The following is a 13,692-nucleotide window of genomic DNA, read 5'->3' on the forward strand; positions in this document are numbered from 1 at the left end:
GATCCCATGATTAAAAGTGAAAAGTAGGTTGTAAAAATATATTCAAGCTAGTGGATGGCAGCTTGAATTTAATTCATCTTGAACTTTAGCAAGCAGTTCCCAAACCCAACCAAAATTAAGTGGTCAGCAATCCACTTAACCTGCATTCCTAGCCTCTTGAGATGATTTTTCTTCTTTCTAGTCTGGTAAAATTACACACACACATTTAAATTCCAGGACCATGTAATGATAAGAATAAAAGTAGGGGTAAGAATGTAAACAAGGTTAAATCTATGATATTAATAGCATTGTGCTCAGTTTTATTGTCAAAATATTAATCAGCTCTAATCAATGTGATGTTTTATGTGTATATTTTCCTTTTTAAAATATTTAGAACATTCAGGAAAATCTGAACTGCTAGGCTTGCGGTTAAGTTAAATGTTTTAAAGCATTTGATTAAGTTGCAATCAGTGTTTAAATGGTTGACGAGACTTGTTTTGTTCATTTAATATGTATTTGATTTAGTGGTTGTGTAAGTAGTATGTGAATGTTTAAAGCAGTCGTTCTGAAACTTAAACATGCATCAGAATCACCAGGAGAGCTTCTTAGGTGAACGCAGCCATTTGTGTTTCTGATTCAGTAAGTCTGGGTTGGGGCCCCCCCAAAATTTGCATTTCTAACAAGCTTTTGGGTACTGCTTGTGCTGCTGGTCTGGGGACCACACTTTGAGAACCACTGAGGAATGTTTGCTCTTTTTTTTAATGTTTGCGCTTTTATGTTTATAGAAATGCTAAATTCATAAGATTAAGATATTGGACTGTAAACAAAGTACAAAGGGTAGGGAGTATTTCTATAGGCACAAAAAGCCTCTTGGACATTAAAGCATCTATGAGCAAAGGGGAGTACGACAAAGCTTGGTAGAAAATGCCACTTCAATCCTTCAGCCACAGAAACTGCAGGTGAAATGGACTCACTGATATGGGGGAAGGAGCAACTCCTAAACTGTTTTCACATTGGAACCACTTGGGGAAACAAAGGTATTAAAGATCTTTAAACAGACAATATTATTTTGTCAATAATGTTGCTTCCTGTTTTGTGTTTAAAGGTGTTATAAATCACAGATAAATCACCGTTCTTATCTTTCTTCTTCCAGTCTACTAACCATTCTTATCTTTCTTCTTCCAGTCTACTAAAGATCTTTTTTTTTTTTTTTTTTTTTTTTTTTTTTGGCACATGGGCTTAGTTGCTCCGCGGCATGTGGGATCTTCCTGGAGCTGGGATAGAACCCGTGACCTCTGCATTGGCAGGCGGATTCTTAACCACTGCGCCACCTAGGAAGCCCTAAAGATCTTAAAAAAAAAAAAAACAACCCACAACTTTTCACTGAAAACAATGACAAACCTGTAACTCAGGCTGGACTTAAGAGGCCCATTAACAGTAATCTGGGCTTTCTATAGCTCTCCAGCAGTTTAACATCACAGCTTTCAACATTGTAAGAGCTGTGTTATATGTGTTACAAATGAAAGGTTGACAAGTTAAAAATACTCTCTGGCTCTGTAATGACTTTTCATTTTGGTCTCTTTTCATTTCCACTGAATATATAGAATTCTGTTTGCCTTCCGGTGGATTCCTGCAGCTTTGCAGACAATCTGAGGCATCTGTCAACAATGGTAGCAAAACAGCTTTTGCAAAATACAAAGTACCCATGTTTAAAGTTTCTCACACACATCAATTTGCTCTGGATGTTTAATTACCAATAGGAGGATTTAAAAAAATAATTAACAAGTTAAAATATTTATTCAACTTGATTTTGCCTAAGTGTTTAAAATGTCATCTATTTTCCCCTATCATCTCTTTTCCTACTGTTTAGAAAAAGGAGAAGCATGATGTAGGACTTTAAATGGAAAGATAGTTCAAGAGATAAAATGTTAACACTGATTATTTCTGGATGATGATGGTGGTTCTCGCTATTTTTTAAAATCTCTTTTAGTATTTTCTACCAAAAGGAGTATGACTGTAATAACTAGAAAAAAAAAAACAAATCATTCAAAAAAGGAAATTTCTCCCAAACTTGATTTGGAAAGTAATTGAAAATGAAATAGGGCCTCTTAGAGTAATAGCTAATTCTTGGCCTTAGTGAAGAAATGTGCAAGATGAGCCTGGAACATTTTGCTATATCAAAAAGCAATGGAGTTATCAAAGGCTAATAGAGTTATGTCAAAATGACCCAGTAGCCAACTTGAAGACAGATCACATTGGCCAAATGTGGGACAATTTGAGCATCAATAAGAGTAATAACTGCAATGAATTGAAACCTTCAACTATATTAAAATGCGTGAGTTTATGAAGATACTAAAAAACAGGAACGTTGAGAAGAGTCATAGCAAGATCCATTTTAACTCAATTTAAAAGAGAACTTTCAGTCAGTTTCTGTGAACTCTAGTTAGAGTAGTCAGACTGTATAAAAATGGAACAAGATAGTTCTGTATACTGTGACCTGATACTGGATATTTTCATGCAGGCTCAAGAACGATTTTGAAGGAATGGTGTGGAGGAGGCATGAAAAGGCTGGTTGATCTAAATAGCTCATAGAGATCTTTCAAACCTCAAGTTTCTATTATTCTTTAATACTTTTTGCCCTTTGGTATGAAATCAAAACTTGTTTAGGAATTAATTGAAACACCCAGAAAGCCAAAAGAAAACGAAGCAAAACAAAACAATAAATACCGTAAGCAAAGTCTCCCATGGCCCCAGGAAGGCCTGATGCAGAGTCTGTGTGGTTGGGTTAACAGATACTAAAAACAAACAAACAAACAAACAAAACCCCAAACCCCAAACCCCAATAGTGCGCTGAGCCAGATCTTGAGAGCAAACATGGAGATTGATGAGATGGGCAATCACACAACGATCTTGATACTCTTAGAAAGAGTTGAGTAGTTCCTAAACTATTGGAATATGGTGGATGTGTTGCAAAAGCCGAAAGCAAATAGAAGTTGTATTCCCGTAGGGTCCTCCCATGCATTCTTCTTTTAGTCCCCATCCTGCCCTTGAATCACTGTGTGCCCCCTAAATTCCAGTTGGTTATCAGTGACGTCTCCAACCAATTGAATCGCTAACTGGCAAACAGTGGGAGGAATTTTTGGCTGGGCATGATGACACCATTGAGAACCCCGTAATCATTTAAAAATGGGCATTTTCTATTTTTATTTTTTATGGAAGCAGGCCAAGGCCCTAGAGGTGACATAGACTTTATCCCCAATGTAAATTGGCCAAAGAATAAACTTGCTGACTGAGTCTCCCTCTGGGAGGAAGAATATTCCAGTGCTCTGATATCTCAACCTAGCTTATAATTTTACTTATATCAATATAAGAATGATGAGGAAACAAGATAATCCCCTCAGCACACCTAGATGGGTGCCTCTCAAATGGGCTAATATTGGAAGAAGCCCAGGGATGTTGAATGAAATTGACATATGCAATTTATTCAGGAAGCCTTCTGTAATGGCCAGATTATTTTGACTTACATGTTAGTTCCTAGTTTTGAAGACCTCAGAGATAAATGGGTAGGACATAATGGCATTCAGAATGACCTCCTCAAAATGTGCTATAGGAATTTCAGCGTTGGGTCAGCATAACCTGACTAGGAGACCACAAAGATGGCCAGACTTGAGTCAGAGCTTGTCCTGAGATTGAGTCAGGCCATAACTTGATTCAACCAGCATTACTTGAATTTCTCCTGTGTGCCTGTCCTTTAAAAGCACTGATTTATCCTCATATAACTCATTGAGACATATATTTGTATCTCCATTTTATGACTGAGAAACCTAAGTTTCAGAAGCAGCTGGTCCAAACCACAAGGCCATTGTGGGATGAGCTGTGACTTAACAGAAGCCCAATCCTGCTTCAAAGCCCCTGCTCTTTACACTATGGCAAACTGCCTCTGAACTATGACTATATCATATTTCATGCTGTGAACAGCCGGCTTTTGTTACCATTTACCCAAGGACATACAACTGCCATGCTGGTACTTTCTTGGTGGCCTCTATGTGGAGATGTCATATTTCCTATTAGATACAAATTTATTAGTACCTAATCAGGTACATATTTCCCATTGGGTGCCAGTATTTTAAAACATTTTACCAAGAAACCTAAGTAAGATTACCTTTTTTGGTCTTAATCTCATTGGTATAAATATCTTAAGAACAGTATTCCAGCTTTTCAAAACATTCCTTTCAATATGACAATAGTTCAGTCCTACTCTTTTTTTTTTCCCCACTCCTACTCTTGAGGACTGTGTCTCATCCACAAATCCCTTTATAACTTCCATTATTTGAGCTATCAGAATGACAGTGATTTGAAACCCTTCCATGTTGCTGCAGGGGCATGTGGATATGTGGTTGTAGAGTGGGTTGAATGGTGTCCCCCAGATTCATATCTACTGGGAAACTCAGAACAAGGCATTGTTTGGAAGTAGGGTCTTTGCAGATGTAATTAGTTAAGATGAGGTCATACTGGAGTAGGGTGGGCCCCTAATCCAATGGCTAATGTTTTCCTTAGAAGAGGAGAGGATACACAGAGATATACAGAGAGGGTAAAGGTGGAGGCAGAGATTGCAGTGATGCAGCTACAAGCCAAGGAATGCCAAAGGTTGCTGAGAGCCACCAGAAGCTAGGAAGCGGCAAGGAGGGATTCTGCCCTAGAGCCTTCAGGGAGAGCATGGCCTTGCTGACACATGGATTTGGGGCTTCTAGCCTCCAGAACTGTCAGAGAATAGATCTTCGTGGTTTTTAAGCCAGCACGTTTGTGGTAATTTGTATGGCAGCCCTAGGAAACTAACACTGTGGTTTGTGCTGATTTTCCTTTCTACTGGTTTTATACTGGCCGAAAACACTTAAGCAATCACTACCATAAGTAAATTACATCTATAGGGGACGTAATTAGAGTAGAATGTTATATTATTTGGTTTTATATGGTACTTTCATACACATGGTCCCTGAAGCTGTTTTACTAAGTACTATATTAAAGTGAAAATGACTGTGAAGCTATTATGAACCTTTCAATAGTGGACTCAGAGCATTAGGCATAAACAGCTGTCATTATGGAAGAAACAGAAAGCCTTGAAACTGGCGTGCTAATGTCCCACTACTGTTGCTAAGTTTCATCCATTTTTAAACCTCCAAAGAATAAGTGATCTGAGTCATGCTAAGGTGTCACTCTGGTGTCACATCTAAAAAGTCAAGCCCAGAGTGAGGGGACAAAAATAGAATATCAAACTCTTAACCCCCGGAGAGCACCGGAGAATTGACAAAATCTGAAAACACCCTCAAATCTGTAGTAAATGTAACTGAATGTGTGTGTGTGTGTGTGTGTGTGTGTATAATGTGTCTTCTGATATGATGTGCTAGGGGATGGAAAAGAGTCACTAAGAGATACTTTTCTAAAGAGGGAAGTGAGCAATGGTTGATTTTCTCCAGTGGGAGCCTGGCCCTACAGGATCCACAGTGAACTGAGGAAACAATTCAGATCTTAGAGCTGTCTTCCCATGGGTGTAGGATACACTCCCTTACTCGTTACATTATATCTAGCAAAATGCAGAAGAGCGATGATAACCCAATTGTGCAAAAAAGAGTTAACATAGCAGTCCTAAGATGGCTGTTTTCAAAAGGCCTGCTTACAGGGTTAGCCCTTAGCTGGCATCTGGGAACTTGGACCTTGGGAGCGTCTCCACCATTGCTAGAAACAATGAGGATGGTTCAGCACCTGAACTGTTTGTATAAACACTGTGGTTTATGCTCAACACCCGCTTTCCTTCTGGGAGTCTCGAATTTGGCTTCACGCTAGGCAGAGGGTGCCTGTGTGACCAGCCCCCAGGAAAAAGCTTATTCACTGAGTCTCTGATAGGTTTCCCTGGAAGACAACATTTCACATGCGTTGCCACAACTGATTGCTGGAGGAATTAAGCTTGTCCTGTGTGACCCCCACAGGGAGAAGACCCTTGCAAGCTCGTGCCTGGTCTCCCCTGGACTTTTCCCCATGTGCCTTTTCTCTTTGCTGGTTTTGCTTTGTATCCTTTTTTTGTGATGAATCTTAGCCATGACCATATGCTGAGTCCTCTGAATCCTCTTAATGAATCACTGAACCCGGGGGTGGTCTTGGGGACCCTGACATACCAACTCCTCCACAATATCAGTCGACAGCTCCGTCTCAGTGCTCCCCTTCACTTCCACCAGCACCCTCAGATTACATAATACTCAACTGAGACTTAGCTAAGGAGAATTCACCTACTATATTTTGAAGAGTAAACAGGTTTTATTATTGTAATCAATTAAGAAATACATTTTCTTTTGAATGTGTATTTAGGTCTTTTACTCCTTGATTTGGTTTTTCCTTCCTTCGGTGGCTGAAACAGGACCAACTTGTAGGCGTAATTTTTTTTTTTATTTGCAAGTTTAAAATATGTTTATTTGCAGATGTAAAAACATTGCTGGCTGTCCTGTTCCTGGGTGCATCAAGCTAGTTCTTGCCTTAAGCATTTGTACCAGCAGCTCTTTCTGTCTGAGATGCTTTTCCCAGCTTTGCATACCTGGTTCTGTCTTTTCAGTGAGCTCTCCACTTAACTGTCACCTCCTCAGAGAGGCCTTCCCTGACCACCCAATCTAAAGGAGGCTCCACTCCACCCACAGATCACCCTGCTTTGACTTCATCATAGCACCTATTTCAACCTCCTGTTGTATTCATGCTATATTTTTTGTTTAGTGAAAATCTCCTCCCTCTAGAATATAATTTCCACTTGAAAAAGTATTTTGTTTGATTTGATCAGCATTTTATTCTCAGTGCTAAAACAATGCCTGGAAGAAAAACTAGGCATTCAGTAAATATATTTGAATAAAGGAATAATTAAGTCATTTGACTAAATAAGTGACATTTTGGAAACTGCATTTAACAGTTTTCAGGAGACTGGCCCCATTTGCTTTTTTTTTTTTTTTCCTGTTGCCACATTCAGTGTATTCCCCATCAGGTTCTTTTTTTTCACCAGTGGGTAGTCACTTCTGTTTTAATTAATTAACTTATTTATTTATTTTGGCCATGCCACGTGGCATGTGGGATCTTAGTTCCCCAACCAGGGATCAAACCAGCACGTCCTGCATTGGAAGCTCAGTGTCTTAACCACTGGACCACCAGAGAAGCCCAGGGTAGTCACTTCTTTTGTTCCACCAGGCCCCCAAAGCAGCAAGACAGGCAGATAGCGAAGCAACGCCATCAATCAGTGTCAAGTGTGCGCTTTTCTCTTGATTCAAAAGGGCCAGCACTATCACTTAAACATTATCCAGTCTCTTTGCATGTTACAGAGTTTAACGTCTACAAAAAGCAGGGAGGCAATTGCCATGGATTGTGCCATGCATATCGGCAGGGTAGATGTCATTAAGATTCACTTCCTTGCTTCCCCTGTTCAATTACGTCTGTGCAAGGTAGTGGATTTCTCGTCTTCTTCGATTTAGATTTATTGAATTTCTGAATCTCAGCCATATCTTGTTTGTCAGATATTTTGGCAGATTAAGCAGTAGTGAGATGCACAGAAGCAAGTCACATTTCCACAATAGCTACTCTAACCCCTTTTCTGACATCCTCATCTCCCATTCCAGCTTCTTCTGATATTGCACTACCCTTATTTGCCTTGTACTCTAAGTATTTCCACCCGTCCCTCCCTAGCTGCACCTGTCCTCGAAGTTCGGCCTTCTGGAATTCTCCCACAATGAGACTCTGCAGCTCATTTTCTACCACTGAGTTTATACTTCTATTTCTCCAGCTCTAAACTTTACCCAAGTTCTTTATCTCCGATGGCTCATGGACATTTGCACTTGGAGGTTCACCATTTAATGCAATATGTCCAATATCTAGTCTATCACCTTGTTCCCAAAGCAGAAACTCCTTTCATTTTTCTGCTTCTGCTAATATATACATATATATTTTAAGAATAACGAATCTGAAATCATTTTGCCTCCACTATCAGTGTACCCTTCACATTCAGTTAACGTGAAACCATCTACATATCTTATTAGCAGTCCCTTCTTTCCTAACACACTAGCATAGACTGACAGCACAACAGCCTAGGATTACTACACAGCCTCCCAATTCAGGGTCTCTCAAAGTGTGATCCAGCCCACCTTGCAGCAGAATCACTTGAGGAGCTTGTAAAAATATAGATTCCCAGACACCAACTGAACCCTAACCTGTGGAATTAGAATTTCTGAGTGTGGGGCCTAGAACTTTGCATTTTAACAAGTTCCCCAGCATAAATCTCAAACTAGTTTTAGAACCCTTGGAATTCTCCCTGTACCTCCTATCTCTGCCGAGATCCAAATTGCTCCGTATCCGTCTACACATAGTTTATATTGGAACACACCTCTGCTTAAGGACTATGACTTTAATACATTTGCATACATTTAGAGATCAGAACTCCCTCATTTTCTAGAAAAGGAAACTAAGATCCAGAGAAATTTTCACCCATGGAGGTCACAGAGTAGGTAAGTGGCAAAGTCTGGACTAGATCTCAAGTCCTGTGATTTCCAAGCCATGCAGAAAAGAATTAACATAGCAGTCCTGTTCGCTGTCCTTTGAAAGGCCCTTGGATGGCATCTGTGAGCTTCAATTTGGGGCGTATTTCCACCATTCCCAGAATTGGTAAGAGTAACTCCCTGTGCCTAAAATGTTTTTTATAAACAATATGGTTTAAAATGAACACCTGCTTTCCTTCTGGGAGTCTTGAATTTGGGTACATGTCAGACAGAGCATGCTATGTGACCATCTCCCAGTAAAAACCCTGGGTACTGAGTCTCTAAGGAGCATCCCTGGTGGATAACATTTTACACGTGTTGTCACAACTCGTTACTAAAGGAATTAAGTGCGTTCTGAGTGACTCCACTGGGAGGGGACTCTTGGAAGCTTGCATCTGGTTTCCTTCAGATTTCTCTTCACATGCCTTTTCCCTTTGTTGTTTGTGCTTGGTATACTTTCACTGTAATAAATCAGAGCCACAAGTCTGACTATATGCTGAGTCCTGTGAACCCTCCTAGCAAATCATCAAACATGGATGTGGTCTTGGGGCCCTCACAGCATACAAGCCAATGCTTTCCGTAACTCATTTCACTGCCCCTCTCATGGATTATATAAAAGAGACAGTAGGGGTAAACCAAAACAGCATGGCCTTAAAAAAAACAGCACAATTTCAATGCCGACTTAGCTGCTAAGCTCCACCACTTCTCTGAGTCATGGTTTCATCATCTATAAAATAATTGAGCCAATGATATTTACTTTGTAAGTTTTTTGGGTTTCGTTTTTTTGTTTTGTTTTGTTTTGGCCGTGCAGCATTGCTTGTGGGATCTTAGTTCCTCGACCAGGGATTGACTCCGCCTGTGCCCCCTGCAGTGGGAGCATGGAATCTTAACCACTGGACTGCCGGGGGGGTCCCTGTAAGGTTTTTACAAAGATTTAGAGATAATAGTACAAGAGGTCCATAGTATATACCCTTTAAGAAGGAGCTATGATTATTTTCCTTCGAGGAGTCTTTTGGATAAGATGGCATGACCAGAAGGAATTTTTTTAAGAACTTTTTTTAATATAAATTTATTTATTTATTTACTGACTGCATTGGGTCTTCGTTGCTGCATGCAGGCTTTCTCTAATTGCGGCGAGTGGGGTCTACTCTTCGTTGCAGTGAGCGGGCTTCTCACTGTGGTGGCTTCTCTTGTTGTGGAGCACAGGCTCTAGGGGTGCAGGCTTCAGTAGTTGTGGCTCGTGGGCTCTAGAGAGCAGGCTCAGTAGTTGTGGCACACGGGCTTAATTGCTCTGCAGCGTGTGGGATCTTCCCGGACCAGGGATCGAACCCGTGTCCCCTGCATTGGCATGTGGATTCTTAACCACTGCGCCACCAGGGAAGTCCCCAGAAGGAGTTCTATGGATCCAATTTTGTGTATCCATATATCCATGTAGCAATGGAATTAATTATATGGACTAAAAAGTCCCAATCATATTGTAACTTGTGAGCAGATTGTTTTTCCCAGGACCTGTGTAGAGCTCCTCTAACTAAGGACTTGCAGTGGGAACCGTGTGGAGAGCAAGCATGGAAGAGAATCTGTTTTTACTCATCCTCAGCTTTCAACCCATGTTTGGCTATTCGTCTCTTGCTTTTGGGGTCCTGCCTACTCCACTGATTTCTGGGCCCTGACCTCTTTCTGGCTGCCCAGGTGCACTCCTCAGCTCTTTATTGGATATCCATCTGTTCCTCTAACTGTACCCTCTTCCAACCACTGGTTCACACATGACTCATTCAGCATCATTCACTTGGTCCTATGTAGAGGATCCCCACTGAAACTTCTTTCCTGGCTGTGTCCCTGGCTTCAACCCCTAACCAGCTTGTAATATTTGTTCTTGAATAAAGTATATTTCACTTTTGTGGAAACAATCATTAAGCAAATATAATTCCAGTCAGTGGCAGCATATTTGGAAGAAAAACTCATTTATGTTTATCTATTCTTTTTGTCCCTTGCATCCAGAAGATGAACACAACACTTCTTAATACTAACATTGTCCCATCCGAAATAACGTTAACTAAAAGGTTTAAAGATGAGTTATTTCAAGTCTCTTCAGCAAGTCAAATGAGGTGGATTCTTTAGTGCACATCATGTTCAGAAAATAATCATTAGTCTTAGATATCAAGGGCGAAATATTTAAACAAAGACATTTTCTCTATATTTCTCCATCAGACATGATATGATGATGAGGGCACTGCATGGGGAGTCAGGGGGCCTATGTTTCAGTCTCTAACCATAGTATAGTGGTGAAGAGCTTTTTCCTGCCTCCACTTTCATCTAGGTAGGGCTGAGCTACTAGTACTTGCCAATAGAATGTGAGTGGAAGTGATTGTGCCACTTCCCTGCTAACGTGGCTTTGAAGCAAGCATCCTGTCTCCACGCTCTCTTCGCTTAGCTCCTGGCTGGATGCTGACACCCAGGATAACCTTGGAGGCCACATGTTGAAGATGGTAGAGCCATTCTCATCTGGAGTCCCTGAATGGCCACATAAATAATGAGTCTTTCTGTCTTATTAATCAGAAACATTTACACTATTTTAAGCCATTGAAGTTCTAAGATTTTTGTGTTATAGAAGTTAGTATGTCCCTAATTAAGTTGTTTCACATCTTTATGCCAATATGTTTGGGTTGTTATAAGGATTAAATGAGTTAGAACAATGCCTGACACATAATAAATGTTCAATAAACGTTAGCTATTAATATTACTGTCTGCTCTGATGCTAGCAGGTTACGGGTCATTGAACATGTCAGTTTCCCTGGATCTCCATTTCTCCAACTGTGAAACTTAAGAGTCACGCTTGAAGACTAAATTTCCCGAAGCTTGAAATTTTATAATCAGAAACCTCTTCAAATTGCTAAGAAAAAAAAGCATCAACTTATGGAAAGTAGCCAGAGGATGAGGGAGAGGCATTCAGAACATCAGATAAAGAGGGAAAGAAGGAAAACAGAACAGTCCAAAGGATGCTGAGAGGGAAAACCACTATTTAAGGAGAAGCATATTTTCTTTTTGAAATTTATCTATCAATTCTGAAGCTTCAAAGAGAGGATTTACAAACCGAGCTGTGTCCGTTAGGCTTTCATTCACACCCAAATGAATATCTTGTGTGGTAAGAAAACAGGGGTGTCCTCCCAGAAGTGCAAAGCCTACAGTAAAAGAGAGAGAAAAGGGGCATTTTGAAAAAAAAGAATTGAAGTAGCAAACAAAATTATGAGGAATCAGCACCATCTCAATTGAAAAGTCAAAATCTTTCCATCTCTCCAGCCTCTCTGATAGGGAATTCCCAGGGAAAGCACAGTGAGGAACTGAGAGAAGTAGATGAAATTTTCTGTACCAGCACTTAATTCTCTTTCAGATGTGTGCCCATCTCTCTACCCTCTTGTTCAGATCTGGGCAATATGGGACATGTTCTCTTTTGGAGACTATACCTCATTTTTATTCTTTAAAATATATAATGCTGTCCACCAGGAAGATGGGAAAATAAACTGTAGTATGGGATGTCATGGATTACAATAGAATACAATTCAATAATAAAAAGGAATGCACTACTATACATGCAACACGTCGAATCTCACAAACATTATGCTGAATGAGAGAAGCTAGACCCAAAGAGTACATAATGTATAATTCCATTTATATGAAGTTCTAGAATGGGCAAAACTATCATAGAATGGCTGAAATTGAAACACTAGTTGCTTCTGGAGAGGGTGATTGGCTGGGAAGGAGCATCGGTCAGCTTTCTGAGGTTACTGGAATGCTTTATACTTTGACAGAGTTTGTAGGTTCCATAGCCATATACATGGGTGTCTGTATCCTTCAACACTGATTGAACTGTACACTTATGATCTGTGCATCTTCCTGTATATAAATTATACATTAATTTTTTAAAAAATTGAAAATAAAGTGAGTACTGAAATGGCAGTTTCAGGTCACTAAAAGTCAGCAAGATCAGAAGGTCGTTCAACTGTTATATTTATCCTCCAACCAAGACAGGGCTAAGCACCACTCACACATATTACCCTCACCACTTTTCCACCCTCCATGGAATGTGAGATTATTGCAGACATCTGAGCAGATGAGGATGGCTCCTTCCCCACCCTCATAGCACATTCCATTGGTCTGGGGAGGATGACATAGGGGTCTGTCCCAAGCTATAGCTAAACTCTGTGGTAACAAGGAGAGCCCTTTTACCACAAATTCTGAGGCAAAATTATGGGAAGTGGTGACATCCAATCAGAACTTTACGCTCTCATTTGAGACAGGTTCAATAGGCAGGCTTTCTTATATATACACCCTGTAAAGGCAAGTAAGTATAATTACAAGATAGAGATGTGTCTGAGGAATTTTTCAAACATTACTTTTTTCCTCCTTATTGTAATATACCTCATTTGTCTTTTGGGAAATATGCAACAAGTTACAGTTTTCCAATCCTACTTGTTTCCCGTGAGAAAGGAGGAAATCATTAATCTCATGGTGAGTTGGGGGACAAGGAATTTTAGACTCATGAAGGGGAATTTGACCCTAAGTCTCATGAAACAACCCACTGAAGCCTTAATACAATTTGAATAATGCATTTTGAATATGGACAGGTGGTATTAACAAATGATATTAACAAATCATTTTTATTAGGGGGCTAATGATATTGTAGCTATACAGAAAATATTCTTATTTATTGGAAATATGCATACTGATATATCTTGAGATAAAATGTCATTATAGCTTTAATTTATTTTAAAATATTTTACTAACCGGGACTTCCCTGGCAGTCCAGTGGTTGACTCCACGCTTCCACTATGGGTCAGTGGGGGGGGGGTGGCGTGGGTTCAATCCCTGATCGGGGAACTAAGATCCTGCATGCCATGCTTCATGGCCAAAAAAAAAAAATTCACTAACAAAAATGAATAAATCAATCAAAGAAGGCAACATATTAACAGTTGTCAGATTGATGTAAGGAGTATCAGGGTGCTCATTATGCTAATCTTTCTACTTTCTGCTCATTTGAAAACTTTCCTAAGTAAAAAAAAAAAAGAAATCCATGACAAAACAATTGTTCTCATTTCTGTTACTACATTAAAAAAATAATTATATTCTACCTATTTCATACTTCAAAGTGTTCTCTTAAAAA

At 39.8% G+C, this 13,692-nt stretch overlaps 2 protein-coding genes across 6 annotated transcripts in view; one reads left to right on the forward strand and one right to left on the reverse strand.

The window, feature by feature from the left end:
• Nucleotides 1-13,692, forward strand: part of LOC130841594 (uncharacterized) — a 179,199-nt gene that overhangs the window by 156,946 nt on the left and 8,561 nt on the right. The gene's annotated exons all lie outside the window — the stretch shown is intronic.
• OTC (ornithine transcarbamylase) overlaps nucleotides 1-13,692 on the reverse strand; it is a 68,406-nt gene that overhangs the window by 25,361 nt on the left and 29,353 nt on the right. The window contains exon 4 of the mRNA XM_057717706.1: nucleotides 11,626-11,713. Coding sequence (XP_057573689.1) covers nucleotides 11,626-11,713 — 88 coding nt within the window. The remainder of the gene's footprint in view (nucleotides 1-11,625; nucleotides 11,714-13,692) is intronic.

Source organism: Hippopotamus amphibius, chromosome X, assembly GCF_030028045.1.
Source record: "Hippopotamus amphibius kiboko isolate mHipAmp2 chromosome X, mHipAmp2.hap2, whole genome shotgun sequence".
NCBI classification, from domain to species: domain Eukaryota; kingdom Metazoa; phylum Chordata; class Mammalia; order Artiodactyla; family Hippopotamidae; genus Hippopotamus; species Hippopotamus amphibius.